Source organism: Sorex fumeus, unplaced genomic scaffold (genome assembly GCF_029834395.1).
Source record: "Sorex fumeus unplaced genomic scaffold, SorFum_2.1 ptg000128l, whole genome shotgun sequence".
NCBI lineage: Eukaryota > Metazoa > Chordata > Mammalia > Eulipotyphla > Soricidae > Sorex > Sorex fumeus.
The window spans coordinates 30305183-30327445 of record NW_026606185.1 but is presented as its reverse complement, the minus strand read 5'-3'; the positions used below and the strand labels follow the sequence as shown (position 1 = coordinate 30327445).

At 38.5% G+C, this 22263-nt stretch overlaps 1 protein-coding gene across 3 annotated transcripts in view; it reads left to right on the top strand.

The window, feature by feature from the left end:
* Positions 1–22263, top strand: part of CHST9 (carbohydrate sulfotransferase 9) — a 313123-nt gene that overhangs the window by 163094 nt on the left and 127766 nt on the right. For all 3 annotated transcript variants that reach the window (XM_056138165.1, XM_056138168.1, XM_056138166.1), the window contains exon 4: positions 10962–11003. In XM_056138165.1, coding sequence (XP_055994140.1) covers positions 10962–11003 — 42 coding nt within the window. The remainder of the gene's footprint in view (positions 1–10961; positions 11004–22263) is intronic.

The window sequence follows — 22263 nt, the reverse complement described above, 5'->3', positions numbered from 1 at the left end:
ACTTGAAAGAAAAACATTATAATCCACCTCTAGACACCTGAAAACAGTCATGTAAAATCATCCCTTCTAAGCTCAAAGGCTCAGAAGTTCTCCAATCTGGTGCTTAAATAGTCTTACTAACAGACTGGCTATACAGAAATAGAACCCAGAAAAGCAAAGGATTACAAGGAAGGCGATGGTGAGATCCTGATGACTTCATCTGATTGCTGTTTGTCATCACAGATTTCCGTGAAGCTTACTTCCAGCCTGACTCCCCACTGAGAGCACTGGAACAGAGGTTCTTCTGTGCTGATTATTATTTTCCGGCAAGGAGGGATGTCCTTTCAGGGTTTCTTCAATTTCAAAATTGCAAAATCACATTCTGTAAATAGTTGGCAGTAACAGTTGGCCAAATGTATTTGCTGAAACTTCTTTTGTTTTGAACCAGTGAGGCCCAAGTTGAAAACTATGTGAATTAAATGAAGGGAATCACAACATAGTTATGCTTAGACAGATTTCTATAACAGTGTCACTGCTGCCTGGAGCTTCTCTCACTGTGTTCTCCTACTGAAGACTCTGGGTGTATCTCAATTCCCCTTCTAGATAGCCTTTCACCCAACCAACAACAGTCTCTTTCACCCAACCAACTACAGAGTTGGAAGGAAAGAATCCAGGAATGCTAGACTTGGAGGCTGACTTCTAGAACCAAATCCTTCTTCTACCACTGTATTTGTAGACAGGATACTTCAACTTACTCTCTTCCTTCTTCCTCCATTAAAAACGTTTTCTTTTTACTCTATCAAAGTAATATCTAACAGTTAAAATATCAGATACAACCGAAGTTCTTTAACTGACATCTTTGAAATGATTTCTCCCATGAGGCAACCCTTTTCCTTCCCTCTGTATATATAGCTAATTACTGACTGATGCTTACAGTCACCTCAACCCCAGGGCCTCACTTGCTAATCCTGGGCACACACCTCTCTAGACTTCTAATCCCACCCATGGAGATATGTGTGGACCAGTTGGGTTTATTTCCAAACTGACAATGCCAGCTTTACTTGTTCATATTTTACTCAATTTGATTATGTTATATAGAACAATGGTATGAGGTAAGGTAAGGTAAAGGCCCTCCCGTTGTTCGTCGATTTGCTCGAGCGGGCCCAATAACGTCTCCATTGGAGACTTTGTTGTTACTGTGTTTGGCATGTCAAATACGTCACGGGGAGCTTGCGAGGCTCTGCCGTGCGGGCAAGATACTCTCAGTAGCTTGCCGGGCTCTCCGAGAGGAGCGGAGGAATCGAACTCGGGTCGGCCATGTTGGCTGCGTGCAAGGCAAACACACAGTAACAACAAAGTCTCCAATGGAGATGCTACTGGGCCCGCTCGAGCAAATCGATGATCAACGGGAGGGCCTTTACCTTAATGGTATGAATAAATGCAAAAAAATTGCTATTTATATTTAATTTTAATATTTTATGTACTGAAAAGAAAAAGTTGAGTTTCTACTAATAAAATGATATTAGGCATAAAAATAAAATGGGAACATATTAGGTAAAAGCTCAAACAAATTCAGATTTCTGTCTTTAATTTCTCAATTTACTTAAGTAGAGCTGAAACTAGAAATTAGTAATGATAACTACATGTGAGATTCATGTTTTTAAAGTGTGCAGAATTGGAAAAGTGTGCTTCTATTTTTATAACCAAATTGAATTTCCAGCAGAGTCTTCTGGCATTAAATCAGATGCACATATCTGAAGCATTGCTGACACTTGATGGGTATTCCCTACCTGTTAGCTGTTATCCATGGCTATTATTGGAATAATAATCTTATATTTAATAGTTAATCTGTCACTGTCACTGTCCTCCCATTGTTCATCGATTTGATTGAGCGGGCCCAGTAACATCTCCATCATGAGATTTGTTACTGTGTTTGGCATATTGAATGCATCACAATAAATAATATTATATTCTCATGGTTTTTATTGATTTAATAATTATGCATCCACGTAATAATTTTAGGAAGAAAGCAAAATAAGGTATAAGGTTAGACCAAATTCGTATTTTAAAATCTATATTGGTGTATAAGACTGAGATATAATATAGAAAGTAAAACACTTGCCTTGCATGAAGTTAACCCCTGTGTTTGTGACTAGCACCAAACATAGTTTCCCCCTAAGCACACCCAGATTTGATCCCTAAGTACACCACTGGGTGTAGCTGAAAAAACAAATAACTACGTGTGTGTGTGTGTGTGTGTGTGTGTGTGTGTGTAAGTTTTTTAATTTAACAACCAAATAATTAGGCAACACTAGTTTATCATCTGAATGTAATTATTGATAACTTTTGATAATCTTTTTTCAAAATATTTTTGAAAGATTTAAGAGATATTGATAATCATGTTGGTAGAAAGTTTAGTTAGGAGAAAAGTGATTCATTCATGAAAAGTAATCCTACTTCAGTTTACTGTTAAATTGCCACAAGGCCATAGAAAATGGTCTGCTTTTTCTGTCTTTGTATTTTGTTATATAAAGATGATGCTAAACAATTAAATTACCATGCAACCAGAAGAATTACTTGGATAAAAGTACTTTGTGGTACTGTTTGTATTCTCTCACTTGGATATGAGCTCTGCCTTGCTAAGTGGCCTCTCCTTGCTGAATGGAGCTCTCAAATCCTCCAGAAATGCATTAGTAAAATGCTGTTTTTTCCAGCAGAAATCCAGAGCTATTCATTTAGTACGGTGCTTACATCAGCTTTCAACAGGTGAAACGTGCCTACTCATTGAAAACAAAAGTGACTACTCAGAATACAGTAATGTGATTGAAGGGGAAAGATCCTGTTTCATTAAATTATCTGTGCCACTAAATTAAGCCTTTAATACTATAATCAATCTTGTAAGCCACCATATAAGAACAGGTACACTGAAATGAGGTTTAAACTCTTATTAATTTTAGGGGCTCTGGCCAAACCCAATTAATTTCTGTTATGTGAAACTAGTCTGCATGCTGACATAAAGTCATTTTCACAGCTGACCATGGAATAGCATTTGTAATATTTAATATAAGGTGCTGTGGCAAGGAAATGAGTCTGTGCTGATTATATGTGGACTGAGGCCAAAATTTTAGGTAATCATTATATTAAATATATATGAAAAGCAATGATTCAGAAGACTTTCAAGCATCTCTCCATGCTATTCTTATTATTAGGAGTTGAGAAAGGATGCTTTCCATAAGTAACAACTAATAACATTTTAAATAAGTGACATTCTTTTTCCCATTTTAACTAGATTTTTAAAAGAACTTAATATTAACCCTTGAAAATAAATTTGCATTTAATTTAATTGGCATGTATAGCATAAAATTAGGCATGTGGGTTATAAAAACACATGAAACTGAATCATCCCTATTTTGACAAGTTTGCTATATGGTTTAGGAGATATGTATTAATCTAACTAAAATACACTCCATCTGTGATGTGTGGAGAGCCAAGCTAGACCAAAGAAGAGTGACTAATACCTGACTATACTCTCGTTTTTAAGCCCTAAAGTCAAATATTGTGGTTCTTAAGATCTAGACAGATGGTTTCCAGAAACTAGGAAAAGATCATTTGGACATATTGCTCATAGAGTTTCGGTCATTCATCTTAAGATTGTTCTGGTGATCTGATATACAACATTGTGTTTATAATTAACAATAATAACAATAATTGGGAACATAAAATTTGTTAATATGTTGTCATATATAAATTTGAGGACTCCCGAACATTGCTGAAGAGCCCTACAGTTCAGTGCTTGAGTCCAGTCATGTTGGTGGCCCCAAGATCACATGCATTGTTGCTTGGATGCCATCCATGTTGGTGATTAAACTCAGCTCTGTAGGCATGAAAGACATATTATCTTAACCTCTGAGCTATCTCCTTGGCCCCTAGTTTGTCTTTTTTATCACAGAGAACAAAATAAAAAAGAAATTTGCAGATGACCTTTACATATCCTTTATATTTGGTCATTGTGAAAATTTCAAAACAATGACCTATGAGAACAGTTCCTCATACAATCAGTAAATAATCACAAGACTACAAGATCACAAAATATCATGAGAATATAAAGCAATATCATTTGACTTTCTTTTTTAAAAAGAAAATTTGATTTTAATTTTTATAAAGAGCCATGATTTACAAATTTACTGATAGTTGTGTCTTAGGCATACATTGATTCAATTTCAATCCCTCTCCAAAGTCAACTTCCCTCCACCAGAGTTCTCATCTTCCACCCCAACCCCACTCTCTCTCACCTGCCAACTTGACCGGCACATTACAAAGTTTCAGTTGTTGCTGCTTAGATCTCATGTTTTCAGTTCTGTTGAATCTTTCAGTTCTGGATGGTTATACCCCTCACTCATATCACTGGTATAACTGAAGCCCTGATGCCTACTAACCCATTATTTCTTGTTCTCTTCTTCCCCCTTGATTTCTTTCCTTCTCTTTCTCTTCTCTAAACATTGGGGTCAAGGATGATCTAAGCATCCCCCTTTTACTGCAATATATTTCCTCATCCAGTATTCTATTGTTAGGGCACGACTCTTGATCTCCGACCACAAGCAAGGACCACGCAGGAATGCAATCAGCAAGCAGGTAGTTTATTGAGCTGGCTAGCCAGGGTCAAGCCGTCAGGCAAGACCCTGAACTTCTTCAAAGGGGATCTTACATAGGCCTTCACTGGTCATTACAGCAAAGCCTGCGCATTTCATAGGCAATAGATTTGTAACAACATATACTTTCTTAACCAATCCATTTAAAAGTGCATCACTCCTTAGCCTATAGATTCAAGGATCAGCATTTACGTACATAGACATTGTGGCTAGTGGGTATCTGGTAACTCAGACATTTGGTTATTACCTGGCTCCCTTTGATTCTCAGCTCATGTCTCCTGCATACTGGTGGAGGTGGATAAGGGGAAAGTTCCTAACAGAGGTAACAGATAAGGAAGGGCTAACAAATGGTTTCAGAATTTACATTCCAATAAGGAAGTGTCAACAAATGGAGACAGAATTTACATCCCAATTAGGAAGGGAGACAGAATTTACATCTCAAGGCTTTACCAGGGAGGGGACAGGTAAGGAAGAGTTACTAAATTCCAGAGTTTAGCTCTGGAGTTTTTCTCAGGGTCCCTAGGGACCTTACACTATATTCCACTAATAAGGGAGATCATACTGTGTTTGTCTTTCTTACTCTTGCTTACTTCACTCAATACAGTCTTTTCAGTTCAAAACAATTTGTAGCAAATTGTATGATTTCATCATTCCTTGCAGCTGTATAATATTCCATTGTATATATATCCCACATTGTCAGTATTTGTTCATCTGCCATTAGACACCTAGGTTGATTCCATATCTTAGCTGTTGTACTGAGTGCAGCAATGATTAATTGTGTGCATATGTGCTTTTGATAGAGTGTTTTTATATCCTGGGAATAATTGCTCAAAAGTGAGATTGCTGGGTGATATGGTAGTTCAATTCTAAATTTAGTGCAAACTTTCCATACTGTTTTCCACAGAGTTGTACCAGACAACATTCCCACCAGCACTGGACAAGTGTACCTTTCATCGTATCCCCACCAAAAAAGATTGTTCCTGGGGATTATATGAGATGGTATCTCATTGCTGTCTTGATTTGAATTTCTCTGATGCTGAGCATTTTCTCAGGTGCCTACTGGATATCCACCTGTCTTCCTCTGTGAAGTTTGTGTCTATTATTTCCTAACCTTATTTGTTGATAGGGTTTTTTTTTATTTCCTTTTGTTGATCTTTGTGAGTATTTTATCTGTCCTGTATATCAAATCTTTATCTGAGGTGTTGAATGTAACATTTTTTTCATTCAGTTAGTTTTAGCCAGTTTGTTTGTTTGTTTGTTTTTGCCATGCAGAAGCTCTTTAACTTTATATATAAAGTTATATAATTGCTTTATTTCACAGTACCTTTATGTGCCTGAATTTGTTGAAGCCAGTGTAGTTGCTTGCCTTTATCCACAGGGGATGACTCCTTTTTTCTTTTTTGTTTTTGTTTTTGTTTGTTTGTTTGTTTGATTGATGGTTTTATTAGTGAATCACCATGAGGTACAGTTACAGGCTTACAAACTTTAGTGCTTGTGTTTCAGTCATGCAATGATCGAGTACCCATCCCTCCACCGGTGCCCATTTCCCAACACCAATGGTCCCAGTATCCTTCACACCACCACCACTCTGTCCCTCTCCACCCTACTGCACCTCTGTGACAGGGCATTACCTCTCACTCTCTCTCTCTCTCTCTCTCTCTCATTGGGTGTTGTGGTTTGCAGTAGAGGTATTAAGTGGCCATCATGTTTGGTCTATAGTCTACTTGCAACCCACATCTCCCATCCCAAGCACCCTTTACTTGGTGGTCCCTTGTAGGATAACACTGTTTTGTCCTTCCTGCATAGCCTCGGGTAGTTTAGGTTTATTGGATTGCTCCCATCACAGTGCTCCCATTCCTCTGTGTTTATTTGTAACTTCTTTCTTTGTGTTCTTTTGACTTGTAAATATTGTTTTTCTCTTCTCCCTAAGTCCTTTGCATAGTTTATTCAGAGCAGTGTCCTTTTTGTATGGACATAAGAAGACATGCTTTTGTAATGTGACTCTCAGTGATATTTTCCTCCTGGGCATCTGTTCTCTCACAGAAGCCTCAGCTGCCTTTACTTCCTAGCGCCCCCAAAAGCATGGTCCCGACGAGGGACTGGATGGAACCAGGGCAAGTGGTAAGCTATGTGCTACCCTGGCATCGAGATAGACCTGGCCAAAGCGCCATAATGCTTAACTATAAGTTAAGAGCTTGGTCATTGACAAATGCGGTCATGATCCAAAAGTACTAACTAGATTTGGACCCTGCTAGGGTTAGGAATTATTAATTTGGCCTGAGCACTATAGTCTGTGTCTGTGGCAAGATGTTCCCAGGAGAGCTGCCCTACAAGTCTCAATATTATCTCTTACTGTGTCCATACAAAAATAGCTAGTATTGATATGTTGATAGTTTTTGGACTGAGGAAAAGAGAAAAATACCTTAAGAGGTATTTTGCCTGGGGCAGTCAAAAAGGGTTTTAGAATACCTATTAGGTGGGCCCTCAGGAAGGGCTTTCTTATGTTGATTTTGCTACCTGACTTTCTGCAGTGTCAGCCCAGAGTGCAGGGAGTTAGAGAGACAAGAGAGCTGTAGAGAAGAGAGAGAGCAGGGTGGCAAGATGGACCACAGAGAGGCTAGCAAGGGGGACAGAGAGAGAAGAAAGTAGAAAAAGAATACAGGAGCAGGCACGCACGTGGAGAGAGAGAGAGAGAGCCCAAGCTGCGAGATGGAGCACGGAGTGATGAACGGGAGAGACAGGAGACGGGAATGAGGAGCAGTGTGAGACCAGAACAGGAGGCTCAGAGAGACTGGGGCAGGCACTGTGGGGAGAATGGAATAAAGGGCAACTGATCAATCAACTAGCTTGACCCTCGTTTTGTCTGCTGTCTGCCCTATGGCCCGGGCCACCTAGAATCACGGGCGGCTAGGGGAAGAGCCGTCAGGGCCCCCCTAGCCACCCTTAAAGATTTTTTTACAGTCCCTTCTCTATCTGCGCTACCTTTCCCCCCAGCATGTGAGGCCAGCTTCTAAGCTGTGCAGTGATACTTCTGGTACTTAGCCTTACTATTCTTGGGTGTAAGTCTCCCATTCTGTAACTTTATATTCCATAAATGAGTGCAATCTTTCTATGTATGTCTCTTTCTGACTCATCTCACTTAGCATGATACTTTCCATGTAAAATCACTTGTATAGAAATTTCATGACTCCATCTTTCTAACAGCTGCATAGTATTCCATTGTGTAGATGTACCAAAGTTTCTTTAACCAGTAATCTGTTCTCAGGCACTCGGGTATTTTCCAGATTTTGACTATTGTAAACAGTGCTGCAATGAACATATAAGTGCAGATGTCATTTCTACTATACTTTTTTGCTTCTCTGGGATATATTCCCAGAAGTAATGTTGCTGGGTTGAATGGGAGCTCAACTTCTAATTTTTTGAGAAGTGTCCATACTGTTTTCCAAAAGGGCTGAACCAGTGGGCATTCCCACCAGCAGTGAAGGAGAGTCCCTTTCTCTTCGCATCCAGAAGTTCTTTAACTTTATGTAGTCCCATTTGTTTATTTTCTTTTTTATTGTTACCTTTGTCAGTGGTTTCTGATCATTTTAAGCACCTTTGTTGTCCTATCTTGACATATTTTGCCTATATTTTCCTCAATGTACTTTATAGTTTTTGGTCAGATTTCAAGGTCTTTTGATTCACTTAGAATTCCCTTTCCTATAAGGTGTAAGATATGGATCCGGCTTTAGTTTCTTACATGTAGTTATCCAACTTTCCCAGCACCATTGGTTGAACAGGCTATCTTTACTCCATTTCATGTTGTCAGCAGCTTTATCGAAAATTAACTGCCCATATATATGGGGTTTTGTCATAGAGTATCCGTTCTAACCCACTGATCAGAAGGTCTATCTTTATTCTAGCATTTGACTTTCTAAATAGCCTTTTTTTCCACATCAATTTAATTTCTTCCCATGCTTGCATGACAGGTTATACAAACAATGAGAATTTGCTGGATAAAATCAGTTTTGTACAGAGGAAGGTTTTGAGTTCTAGACTAAACAAAATTCTTATCAAAGTGTGACCTTAATCATGCTACTGTTACATGGGTGAGCAAGTAAATAGAGAGTTGCAATTACATCAAAGTGGATTGAAGTGGTGAGTTAGATATCAAGTTCCAACCTGTGGGGATCAGTTGTACTATAGGACTCATAACTTATTGATGAGCTCTACAAATGACTTATAAATACCTTCATCTAAAATGCAGAAATTACTAAATCAATTGTAGCTGCTGCTACCTTATACCAGGAAAATCATAGTAATGAAATTCAAAATGCTCCAGGGTATATTTTAAAGCATTCAAAGGTGGAATAATGTTAGTTGACATAGTATAACTGGTATATTTTAGCACAAATAAAATTTGGTGAAAGCTTAATTTGAAAAGAAGGATCCTTTGTCTCAATTGGGGTTATAAGAACAGTAATATAAATGAGTCATACTGATAGTATTTATTTAATGAAGCAGGCTAGCAGAACAGGGAATAAATCTTACCATTGCTTAAATCTGACTATTCTAAGAACTTGCTAAAGTTTTGTTTTTTGTTGTTTAAGTTTTTAAACTTAAACTTTGCAAAAGATATTCTTTCAAAAGACAGTGTGCAGAGAACAAAACAATGTATACAATTATGTAATGTAGTCACTGTCACTATCCTCATGTTGTTCAAGAGGGTCCAGTAACATTGTGAGACTTGTAACTGTGTTTGGCATATCGAATAGGTCACGGGTAGCTTGCCAGGCTTTGCCGTGACAGCGATGTAATGTATGTCAATATATATTTTGCATGCTATATATTATGTTAAAATTATATGAAATCTGTATAGTTTACAATGTTGCAATGTTGTTGTTTTGTTTTGACTTTTTTGCTCTTTTGGGTCACACCTGACAATGCACAGGGGTTACTCCTGGCTCTGCACTGAGGAGTTATTCCTGGCGGTGCTCAGGGAACCATGTGGGATTCTGGGAATCCAACCCGTGTCAGTCACATGCAAGGCAAATGCCCTACCCACTGTGCTATTTCTCCAGCCCCTACAATGTTGCTTAAGGGAAGAATTGTAACTAATCTAGATAAATAAAGGATAATGATATATTACTATCTTGCTAGAATTGTTCTCAAAATGATCTGAGGATTGCCTCTTTCTTTAGATAACTAAACAAGGAAAAGTAAGCTGTGTTATATTTAGCATTTTCCTTTTTTACAATTTTTTCTGTTTGGGGGACCACACCTAGTGGTTTTCAGGATTTTCACCTAGTTCTACACTCCGGGATCACTCTTGGAGGGCTTCAGGGACTACATGGGGTGCAAGGGATCAAACCATGGTCAGCTGCACACACGGCAAATGTCCTATCCACTGCAATCTCCGTCTGAACCATTAGCAACTTCTTTTGCTACAAAACAGGCCTTTCTTGATTATGAGGATGTAAAATTACTCGCTGAAAGATGTGTTTTTCTTAGATCTCTTGATGTCAGAGTTAACTACCTTTAGTTCTGAGCAATTTGAATATCCAGATTTATTTCCAAGATTTTTTCTTCTGTCCAGTTCAGTTCACCCTAGGACTCACAAACCTAGCCATACAAAGATGGCACTGCACACCAGAGATGTTGGTCACTGGAAGAACATTTACTTTGTATGTGTGAGACCCTGGGTTCAATGCTCAGAACAGAAAAAAATATATGGAAAAGGAAAAAATATTTATATTACTCCCTTCAGAAGATGCACATCATACTTATCCTAGTAGTAATTTCACTCAGAGATTTATTCTAGTTACTCAATGTATTTTAGGGTAACAATGTAATTCATGTTTACTAAGATTTATACAGAAATTTTGAAAAGAAAATGCAGTTGCATATTACCACACTTATGTGTAGTCTATTGCAAATAATCTAAGAAAATTTTTTCCTGGTGATGAATATTTTGCAGCTACTTCTTCCCTCCTTTCCTAGGTCCATGCCTTTGATGAAAAGCTCCTAAACTGAAGCTACCTTTTCAGGCTAAGGATATGGCTCAGTGGTAAAGACCTGTTTTTTTTTTTATCTCAGCACAATAAATAAATAAATAAATAAACAAATGTAGTCTTTTTATGGCAAAGTTAAAAGCTTAATGCCAGTGATCCCAAGCCTCTCACCACTTTATTCGTCCATAAGCACAAAAGATGTTATGATCTATATCATAATTTTCTCCCTCCCATGATTTTTGCTGCTAGAAATAAAGTGTCAAAGACTTAGAGGTATATTTAAAAAGAAATTTAGTGATTCTGATGTGATGGAAATACTAATTTTCTTTTTCTTTTTTACCAGGATGGGAGCCAGTAAACTACTTGGGACCTGCAGCCAGAATCCGTGAGTAAATTTTACATAATATTTTATTCTTAAGTAGCTGTAGATTAGCAGAACAATTGCTAGAATGTCAGAAAAACTTGTAACTAATTATTAGGACACTGAAAACATCTTCTTAAAATAATAATCACCACCACAATGCAGAATTCACAGAGTAAGAGTCATTGTTGGGGTTTATTGTCTTTGAGATGGGGTATAGAAGGAAGAAAGCCATGAACCTTGTCCTAAAATAATGTACAAAGGAAACTAAAGACATTGGAAATAGGTTTCAGTTATAACTGGTTTCATAACTAACTAATGTTTACCTTACATGAAAATTTTGCATTTTTTCTCATTTTAAATGGTATTCAATACTTCTGTACAGAACATTGGACTGTGATTTTATTTTCCAGAAATATCTATCTCTATAACGCAATAGAACCTTACTAATTCAAATACGCAACTTTTAACACCTTGACCAAGACTAGTATGAAAATTAACATTTGAATTATTTCTAATAAAGAGAAATGATAAGCTCAAGAAAGGGAATGTTTGACATTTAGTTCAACAGAAGAATTGTTTTTGTGGCTATAGTATATATACACTGGTCTTTAAGCAGTGAGTTTTCAGTTATAAATTAAGAATGCATGCAGATGTCTCCTTAGACTTTATTGGCAGATGAGTATTAAAAGTAATAAAGCTACACTGCTTTTAATAAATTCTGACTTCCACAATTCATACTAGTTTCTTTCTCTTCCTTCCTACCTCCCCAAACTCATTATTTCAGTCTAATGAAGTTTACCATTGTAGAATGTTAGCCTAAGCATATATTAGTAGAACTAGCTCTATTCCTACTATCTTCCTTTTAATAAAGTTTAATTTAAGGATGATTATCTATAACATTGATCATCTGATGACATTATGTATTTGATTTCAAAAGGAAAATAATATATTATTTCCTTTTCTGTAATTTCATACAACTTAATAATTGTTTTAAAATTTAAAGCTCATATTTTCACAAAGAAGCAAGACAAATTCTCAGGATAATAGTGAATATTTAAGGATGATGTCATCTTTTGGGCATGCTGAAGAATTTGAAATAGTAACTGAAACATTTAAATAAGTAGTCAAAGTTCGTGCTTTTTTGCTTCCAGGTGCATATAAATAAATAACTAAAATTTACATCTTGGACCAGGAGATAGTATAGCTGGTATGGCACTTGCCTTGCACACAGCTGACCCAGTTTCAATTCCCAGCATCTCAAATGATCCTCTGAGCACAGACAGAGCCAGGAGTAAGTCCTGAACACTGCTGAATGTGACCCATAAACAAAAATAATTTTTTTCTTTTTGTCTTCATTATCTTAAATTGAGATAGAGATGAACAAAAATCCTTTTCTTGTGTGATAAGTGATTCATAACAGAAAAAATACCATTAAGTCTGGAAGAAAGAGTTGAGAAAACATTCATAGTAAAACATGAGCTCATTCTTGAAGAATGATAGGAATGTCTACAAGAAGAGAAAAGGATAGCATTTCAAAGCAGTATGTGCAAATTATGTAGATATGGAAATACATGTATTGCTCCAGAGAAGCAGAAAAGGCAAAATTGATTGTAGAAATCTGAGATGGGATGTGTGTTGTAATACCAAAAGTTGTACCCTTTAAGTGCTTAGAAAGTGACTGGAGTTCTGAGAAAGATGTGAGGGCTACCTGCATAGAATAAAAATGTGAAGAAATGGAATAGATAACTGAGGACAACTCAGATTATCTAAGGAAACCTAAGAAAATCTTCAGAATCCCAGAACAGAAGTAATATATAATATTGGGGCTGGAGCAATAGCACAGTGGGTAGGGCATTTGCCTTGCACACAACTGCCCAGATTTGATTCCCAGCATCCCATATGGTTCCCCAAGCACCACCAGGGGTGATTCCTGAGTGCAGAGCCTAGAGTAACCCCTAAGCGTCTCTGGGTGTGACTCGGTCACAGCCACGGTCCTCCCGTTGTTCATCGATTTGCTCGAGCGGGCCCAGTAACATCGTGAGACTTGTTACTGTGTTTGGCATATCAAATACGTCACAGATAGCTTGCCAGGCTTTGCCATGCAGGCGAGATACTCTCGGTAGCTTGCCGGGCTCTCTGAGAGGGGCGGAGGAATCGAACTCAGGTCAGCCATGTTGGCTGCGTGTAAGGCAAATGCCCTATCCACTGTGCTATAGAAAAAAAAAAGGATGAATATAATAGATTATTTTGAGAGAATGTATGTTTGAGAACTTCATTTATTTCTAGATAAACTCTGGAATATAACACAAATTTGCAACCTGTGTAAGATACAAACTGACTAGCTAGTTTAGGAAGTTATCATACCATTTAATTCACAGACTATCGGCCTATATGTATGGGAAAGCATTTACTAATTTGTAAGTATTTACTAATTATATATTAAAAAGCAGGCTAATTGTGTAGTCAGAATACATGTGGAAAGCCCTCACAGAGCTCTTGTTCATAAAACTGGGATGATAAAGAGATTTCATAGATTATTAAAATCATTGATGCTTACATGAAAAAAACAATCCCATTCACAATTGTGCCCCAGAAAATCAAGTACCTAGGAATCAGCTTAACTAAGGAAGTAAAGGACCTGTACAAAGAAAACTACAAAACGCTACTTCAGGAAATAAAAGAGGACATGAGGAAATGGAAAGATATCCCCTGCTCATGGGTCGGGAGACTTAACATTGTCAAAATGGCAATACTACCGAAAGCATTGTATAAATTCAATGCAATCCCTATAAGGATACCCATGACATTCTTCAAAGAAATGGAGCAAACACTCTTGAAATTTATATGGAACAATAAGCCCCCACGAATAGCTAAAGCAATTCTTGGGAAAAAGAAAATGGGAGGAATCAACCTCCCGAACTTCAAACTGTACTACAAAGCAGTAATAATTAAAACAGCATGGTACTGGAACAAAGGCAGAACTGCAGACCAATGGAACAGGGTTGAATACACTGACATCTCTCCTCAATCATATGCTCATCTAATCTTTGATAAAGGTGCAAGTAATGTGAAGTGGAGTAAGGAAAGCCTCTTTAATAAATTGTGTTGGCATCACTGGACGGCTACATGCAAAAAAATAGGCTCAGAACTCTGCCTAACACCATGTACAAAAGTAAGATCAAAATGGATTAAAGACCTCAACATCAGACCAGAAACCATAAGGTACATTGAAGATAAAGTTGGCAAAACCCTCCATGACATTGAAGCTAATGGTATCTTCAAAGATGCCATGCCACTGGCCAAGCAAGTGAAAACAGAGATAGATAAATGGGACTATCTTAAACTAAGAAGCTTCTGCACCTCCAAAGAAACAGTGACCAAAATACAAAGACAGTCTACAGAATGGGAAAGGATATTCACCGAATACACATCTGACAAGGGGTTGATATCCAGGATATACAAAATACTGGTTAAACTCCACAAGAAGAAAACATCCAACCCCATCCAAAAATGGGGCAATGAAATGAACAGAAACTTTCTCAAAGAAGAAATCCGAATGGCAAAAAAGCACATGAGAAAATGCTCTACATCATTAATCATCAGGGAGATGCAGATCAAAACCACAATGAGATACCATCTCACACCTCAGAGACTGGCCCACATTCAAAAGAACAAAAGCAACCGATGCTGGCGTGGATGTGGCGAGAAAGGGACACTCCTTCACTGTTGGTGGGAATGTCCACTGGTTCAGCCCTTCTGGAAAACAGTATGGACGATTCTCAAAAAATTAGAAATTGAGCTCCCATTTGACCCAGCAATACCACTCCTGGGAATATATCCCAGAGAGGCAAAAATGTATAGTCGAAGTGACATCTGCACTTGTTTGTTCATTGCAGCCCTCTTTACAATAGCCAGAAACTGGAAGAAACCTGAATGCCCAAGAACAGATGACTGGTTAAAGAAACTTTGGTACATCTACACAATGGAGTACTATGTAGCTCTTAGAAAAGATGAAGTCATGAAATTTACATACAAGTGGTACAATATGGAAAGTATCATGCTAAGCGAAATGAGTCAGAAAGAGAGGGATAGACATAGAAAGATTGCATTCATCTGGGGGATATAAAGTAACAAAGTATGAGATTAATACCCAAGAATAGCTGAGATCAGCACCAGGAGGATTACTCCATAACTTAGAGGCCAGCCGGGTATCCTAGAGGAAAGGGCTATTCAGATAGAGAAGGGAGCACCAAATAAAGGATGTTTGGAGGATCCTCCCAGGAGGGGAGATGCATGTCGAAAGTAGACTATGGACTGAACATGTTTGCCACTCAATGCCTCTTTTGCAGACCACAACACCCAAAAGGAGAGAGAGAACACAGGGGATTGCCCTGCCACAGAGACGGGGGGATGGGGGGATGGGGGTGGGAGGGATATTATCCATGGTGGTGGAAAATGGGCACTGGTGGAGGGATGGGTATCTGATCATTGTATAATTGAAACCAAAGCACAAAAAATTGTAAATCTACAACTTTAAAAAAAATAAAATAAAATAAAGGGGAAAAAAAAAATAAAAAAAATAAAAAAAATAAAAAAAAAAATAAAAAATAAAAAAAAAAAATCATTGATGCTTGTATATACTTGAACATTATATAACTGAAACCCAAACACAAAAATGTGTAAGTCTGCAGCTGTACCTCATGGTGTTTCACTACTAAAAAAAAATTTTTTTAAATTACTCAAGGATCCCACAAAAAATAAAATAAAATAAAAATAAATAAAATCATTGATGCTAAGAGATGTACAATATATGCACATAAAAGTGCTCCTCAGATGGGAGCTGCTAGTTGATAACCATCAGTGAAGGAGAGATTGTCTCAGGGGGAAAGAAAAATAAGGCAATAGAGAATGAAAACAAGAAGAGCACATGTGAAATGTTCCCAAATAGAATGAAGACCATGTACCAATAAGCCACAGAGTAGCCCAAGTGAGTGATTTGCTGTTCTGGTCTAGAGTTGGGGAAGGTGAAAACAAGTACTGTACCAGTGTGAGAACAATCGAAAACTTACCAGAGCAGATCCCAGAAATTAAGACCTACTGCTCCAAGCCCTGCCGTACAGCCACCACATAAGGTTGGTAGAATAGTGTTTTTTCTAGCCACATATAGCTGCCTTTGAGCCAGCGACTCCAATTATTTTTAAGTGAGTTGAATTGCCAAGGTTGCCCAAGGTCAAATGGTCTTCCATGAGGTAAACTACTGCTCAGAAAACAGCCAGATCTTGGCCTGCTCCTTCCACCTTCTCACTTCCACCAACGCCTATTCCCAGGCTCCTCTTTCCTGCAAGAAGTTCCTCCCTAGCACACATGATAGTGGGAGAATTTCCCACCTCCTCTAGAATAGAAAACTAGAATGTGAGCCAAGAGAAAAGGAAGGCAGATGGCAGGATTCACTGGTTCCACTAGCTGGGACTACACTGCTGCCTCCATTTGAAAGTGGGTTATCTCGCTGGCTACTAGAAAAATGACCAGTGCCCTCTTAAAATGTTTAGTGATCCTTGGGGAGCCCAGCCAAGAACTGCTAAGATCTGTCTTGATAGTTACTAAACTTTCCTCAGCGGGGAAACTTGAATTGCTGGAGCGCGTCCTCAATTTGCCAAATGGGGGTAATAAAGAAAATATAGGCTATATCTTGCACATTATTGATTTTTATTTTAATTAATGTAAGACACATTCCTCTTTGGGGAACATGGATGATTCATTCACTCCGTAATTATTCATTAAAGAGCTCCTAAATTCAAGGTGCTAAGTTCCTGTCCAAGATCGTTGGAAGTAATGAATATAGGCATCTCCCATGAATAATATTTAAAACATTTGGAAAACCCTATTAAATTCAAACAAAATTCTAAGCGTCTGTAAAAATACAACAGCAGAAACTCGATTGGAGTTATGGAACCACAAAGCTGTATCTCTGTCCTCGGGCTTAGTTCTCTAAACCCTCTACAATGAAAACTAACAAGGATACTCAAAATTCACCACAGAACATCTTACCTACCATACCTTCCTCTCAGTCAGCTGTGGTGCACTTGTGAATGTTTAGATTGTTCCCAAAAGTCTTAAGTCTTAATATCCTTATGCCCTCACAGTGTACTACCCTCCCTGGCAGGAGGCAATCTGAAGTCCAGCTCATCTCTGACTGCCTCGGGTAACAGGCATCATATAATGCCTTTTCTGATTCCATTTCACTCTGGTTATTCTCTCTGTACCACAAATACACATCAGCACTTTCTACACCGTGTTTTAGTCACCCTGTAACAAACCATGCACCCCCGAGTGACTCACAACTGCCATTTCAGTCCCGTACTATTTGCAAGCAGTCTTGTTCTATATCTGCTGGAGGAAAAAAACTCTGTCCATATTAAAAATAAACACAAGGGCTGGGAGATATACAGTGGTGAGTGTGCATGGCTGACTTGCACCCAGCCCAGATTCGATTCCTGGCGCCACATGGCCCGATCATCACCAGTTGTGACTTTTCTGGCCCTGAGCATCCCCAGGTAATGGTTCTGGAGGCCCCAGCACTATCGGTGCGATGATACCCCCAGCACTGCAGGCCTGAGCAGCATCACCTCGTTGGGCCTTTGCACTGACAGGGAGAACCACAGTTAGTGGACAATCACTGACGGGGCTCCCAGACCTCCTGAGCACCACTTTGGAATCTTCCCCCCAAATGAAAAAGTAACACAAACATTATCCATATCATGTCCTTAGCCTTAATTCCACTTTCCTTCTGTTTCCTCTATCAGTCTCCATTTCTTGATAATTTCCTCCTTATATCTCATCTCTGCTCATTATACACCTCAAAGATTTGAGCCACTCTGGAGAAACAAATTTTTATTTTTAATTTTTAACATTTAATTTTCCTTTTTTACTTGGGACATATCTGACTGTGCTCCTGGATTACTCCTGGCTCTGTGCTCAGGGTTCAGTCCTCATGGACTCAGGGAAACCCTATCGGGTACCAGGAATCGAACCTGGGTTAGCCACATGCAAGGCCAGTGCCTTACCTGCTGTACTATCCTCCTTAGCACCCCAGATTTTGGTTTAATTCCTATTTGGTTGGAAAAACTTGACTTATGTCCCCATTTAGTAACAGATGTAAAATAGAGTGTATGTGTGCCATGGTCTTTTATTTGCATATTTTTCTCATTGTTCTTTCAAAATTTTTTGCTTCCAGTGCAATTCTGATGTATGTGGGTCAATCCTATGAATAGTCCTTGGTGGCTAAAAGACAGTCTAGATGAGAGTATCACAGACTTGGAAATCTTAATAAAACTGTGCAAGGCAACATCAAAATTTCCAGTTTTCTACATTCTAACCTTTGCTTCTACATATTTAGATGACTTGGGGGTGGAGGGAGGCTTCTTCTGTTTCATGGGTGGGGAGGAGTAATTAAAAACCTTTGCTAGGATTATTGAACTCACAGATGTCTCTTGGATTTTACTGAGGAAACCCATCAGACAGGGCTTCTATTACAGTAAAAAGGAAACACACTGTAGAAGGTAATGCCTTTTTCCGTTTTGCTGGCATGTTGGCTCAGGGTAACCTAGCTGCCTTCATGAAAAGGTCATCGGGGGGAGGGGAGGTGGTTTTAAAACAGGAGCTGCTCCCGGCTGCTACCATGGGCAACCGTGTGGTGCCAGCCACACATCCTGTGTCCTGCCCTCGAGCTTGGCATCTACAGTCATGTTCTCCTGCCCTCCATTCCTGAAAGGAGCTGTTGTTTAGGTGTAAACTGAATCCTTGCACTTTGGGCTCTCCCAGGGAGGAGGTCCATCTTCTGTTTGTGAGCACTATTTGTGAGTTCCCCATAAGTGAAGGCCCCGTACCACACTAGGGGTAGTTTAGGACATTTTCTGGGTCATATAATGCTGGTTCCTGTATGTTCAGTTTCTCTCAGCAGAGAAGAAAAATGAGAATTACTAAGGTGAGAGTACAGCGTGAGAGTAAAGGTGCCAGTCGCCTGTATTGTGAGAGGCCCTAGCTGGCGGCTTCACTCTTGCAGGTGCCTGAGGAACCTGCTTCCCATTGTCAACTAGAACATTCTTTCCTGTAAATCCAGGATTACTGAAGCTGCTGGGAGAAGAGAGTTAGAGACTTTCCTACAGCCTTCCTGAGCTTACATGAGAATTAAACCTTAAAAATCTTATAAGATTTGATGAACATGGTGATGGGGGGGAAATGCAACATAGACCTTCTGATTTGTGGCCTATTTCAATTGAAAAGTCTCTGTGCTTGAGGATTAAAATGCAAAAGAGAAAGCACTTTATTGTCATTCTTACCAACTTCAGACTCCAGTATTCAAAGAGCTTGCAAATTCTGTTTAAACTGATGCTTCTAGTTCCACATCCACAAAAATCAGCTGTGTAATTGTGGGGGTTCTTGGGAGGGGGGAATGGAGAAGTGCCTTATCATTCTTGTATCAGAATAATTAACAAGTAAAAAGTGGCATCCCACCGTCAATGTAGCTGTTTTGTAAAATATTTTCTTGCAATCTAAATTAACATGAACATATTATTTTTAATAAGCTGATCTGCAAGTATTTGGGGTCCCCCCCACATTTCTCACTGTGGTGCAAAGCAATCTAGAGGGTCAAGGTCTCCAATCTTCTTCTCCTGCATTAAAATGATCTGTCATTTCCATTGTGGTTACACCCAAAAGTTGATATTTTTTTTTTTTGGTCTCATTTAAAGTGCCCTATAGGATGATTCAGTGTTGATGAAGATGGAATTCTTCTCAAAGTGTAACTACTCCCCTTGCTGGCATACTGAGGCAATGACATTCATCCTTGAGAACTTAAATCTGATTCAGAACAGGGATTTTTGTTTTGTTTTGCTTTGTATCGTATTGAGATTAGGCAAGTTTATAATTTTCTTTTATGTTTTTGATCTTAACTAGAAATTGGGGATTAACCTAAAAAACAAGATAGATCAATGACATTTTAATTTACAAACCAGGTCATTTAAATTCTGCAGAACATTTTAAAAACATTTCTCGTGCTTAGAAAGCAGGAAAATATTACAAGTTAACATTTAAGAAGATAATTGAATCTTTTCACTTTAAGAATTGAGGTCTACTCAGTCTCTGTATTGCAAATCATAATTTCCAAAAGTAGAGAGAGAGAGTAAGAAGGAAATTGTCTGCCATAGAGGCAGGGGGAGGGATCTGGTAGGGGTAGTGGGAGGGATACTGAGGACATTTGTGGTGGAAAATGTACACTGGTGGGGGGATGGGTCTTCAATCATTTTATGACTATAACTCAATTATGAAAGCTTTGTAACTGTATCTCACAGTGATTCAATAAAAATAAAAGAATTGAGATACATAATAAAATGTGCAATCTTATGTGCAATACAATGAGTATTTGTTGTTGTTGTTGTTGTTGTTGTTGTCTTTGGGGGCAAGTTTGGGACTTGGGGTTCTTTTGTGTTTTGTTGATTGTTTTGGTTTGATTTGGTTTAGGGCGCCTGTCAGTGCTGAGGGCTGACTCCTGGCTTTTCACTATGGGATCACTACTAGAAGGCTCAGTGAACACTATATAGTACTGAAAACCAAAGCTGGGCCAGACACAAAAGTAGAGGGCAAGCAATCTCGAAAAAAAAAAGATAATAATAATCAGCACACAAGGCCCAATTTGTAACACGTTAGTAATCTCTAATACAAAAGCTTATGTTTCTGGGTTGAGATACAACAATCTTTACACATTTTCCTCTAAGGAAACTTTTTGGGATCATTTTAGCAGATTATTCATAACAAGAAATACAAAATAAATTATTTAGGATCTGCCTTTGAGGCAGGCTTGGATGGTGGTGGTAAAATTTGAAATAATGGTTGAGAGAAGGTGTAATGGTGGTGGGGTTGGTTTTGGAATATTGAATGTAATAAATTATTGTGAACAACACTATAAAAAATAAAAAAAGAAAAGCTGGTTCAAACACATGCAAGGCAAGCAAGTACCTTACCATTATCCTATCTCTAGTTTGCACGTTTCAGTGAGTTTTGATAAATTGTATACGTTCTGCAGAAAAACCATCTAAAATGTAATATGAAATCTCCTACCTTAAATATTTCCCTCTTTCAATTCAATTCCAATCCATGACCTCATCACCTCTCTCCTCATCTTATTCCTACTACCCAGGCAACCACTTCTTTTTTTCTATAACCATAGGACAGTTTGGTCTATTCTTGAATTTCATCTGAATGTAATCATTTGGCTTATACTATGTAAACTCTTAATTCTCTTACAATCATAGTTTGATTCAGTAACCCATTCCTTTTTATTGTTTAGTAATAGTCCATTGTATTATTAAACACAATTTTCCATTAGCTTATGAACATTTGAGTTACTTCTACTTCAACATTACTATAAGTGAAACTTCTGGAAATTCTTACAGAAGTCTTCTACTTACAGAAGATTTTTATTTTTGTTGGGAAAAAAACTAACAAGTAGAATCGTTATGTCATAAGCCAAAGGCTTTGTAAGAATCTGCTCAACCATTCGCCAACCCTGTGGAAATGTTTAGCTACTCATCCTCAGACCATAGATAGGAAATGCTGTCTTTTGTGTCTTTGATGCCTCTTTGATGGCAGTGCTGTCAGCCTTCTTTGTTCTTAACTCTTCTTTTCTTCCCTTTCTCTTTACTCGCCCTTCTGATCACATTGCACGATCAGAGGTCATATACACTGGGCTGTGGTGCTCTTTGGGAATTACTCTCTTTAACTGCAGTATTCACGTACACTTGGTTGCAGTACAATGATCACACAAATCTCTGTCAGCCAGAGATCTCCAATCACAGAGCTGCAGGGCTCACTTTCAGGCTTGGGGGGAATGCCAGTGATCGAATGTGTCTCCTCACTTACTTCAATTCTACTTTTAATAGAGCTACTGAGCTGATTATCTTCTTACTTTGTTTGAGTTTTTTTTAATATTGGGCCATACCTGAAAGTGCTCAGAGCTTACTCCTTGCTCTGTGCTCAGGGTTCATTCTTGGCAAGGCTCAGGGAACGCTAAGGGGTGCTGGAGTTCAAACCCAGCACCCACATGCAAGGCAAGCTCCCTGCCCACTGTACTGTCTGTACAGTCTCATCCTTTCTCATCCTTTTCTTATCTTTGGGAAAATGTGTGCTCAGGTCTTTTCCTCATTTTTTACTAGATCACGTGTCTATTCTTAAAGATAAGCGTTCTTCATATACTCTGAAAGTACTTTGTCAGAAACACATAAAT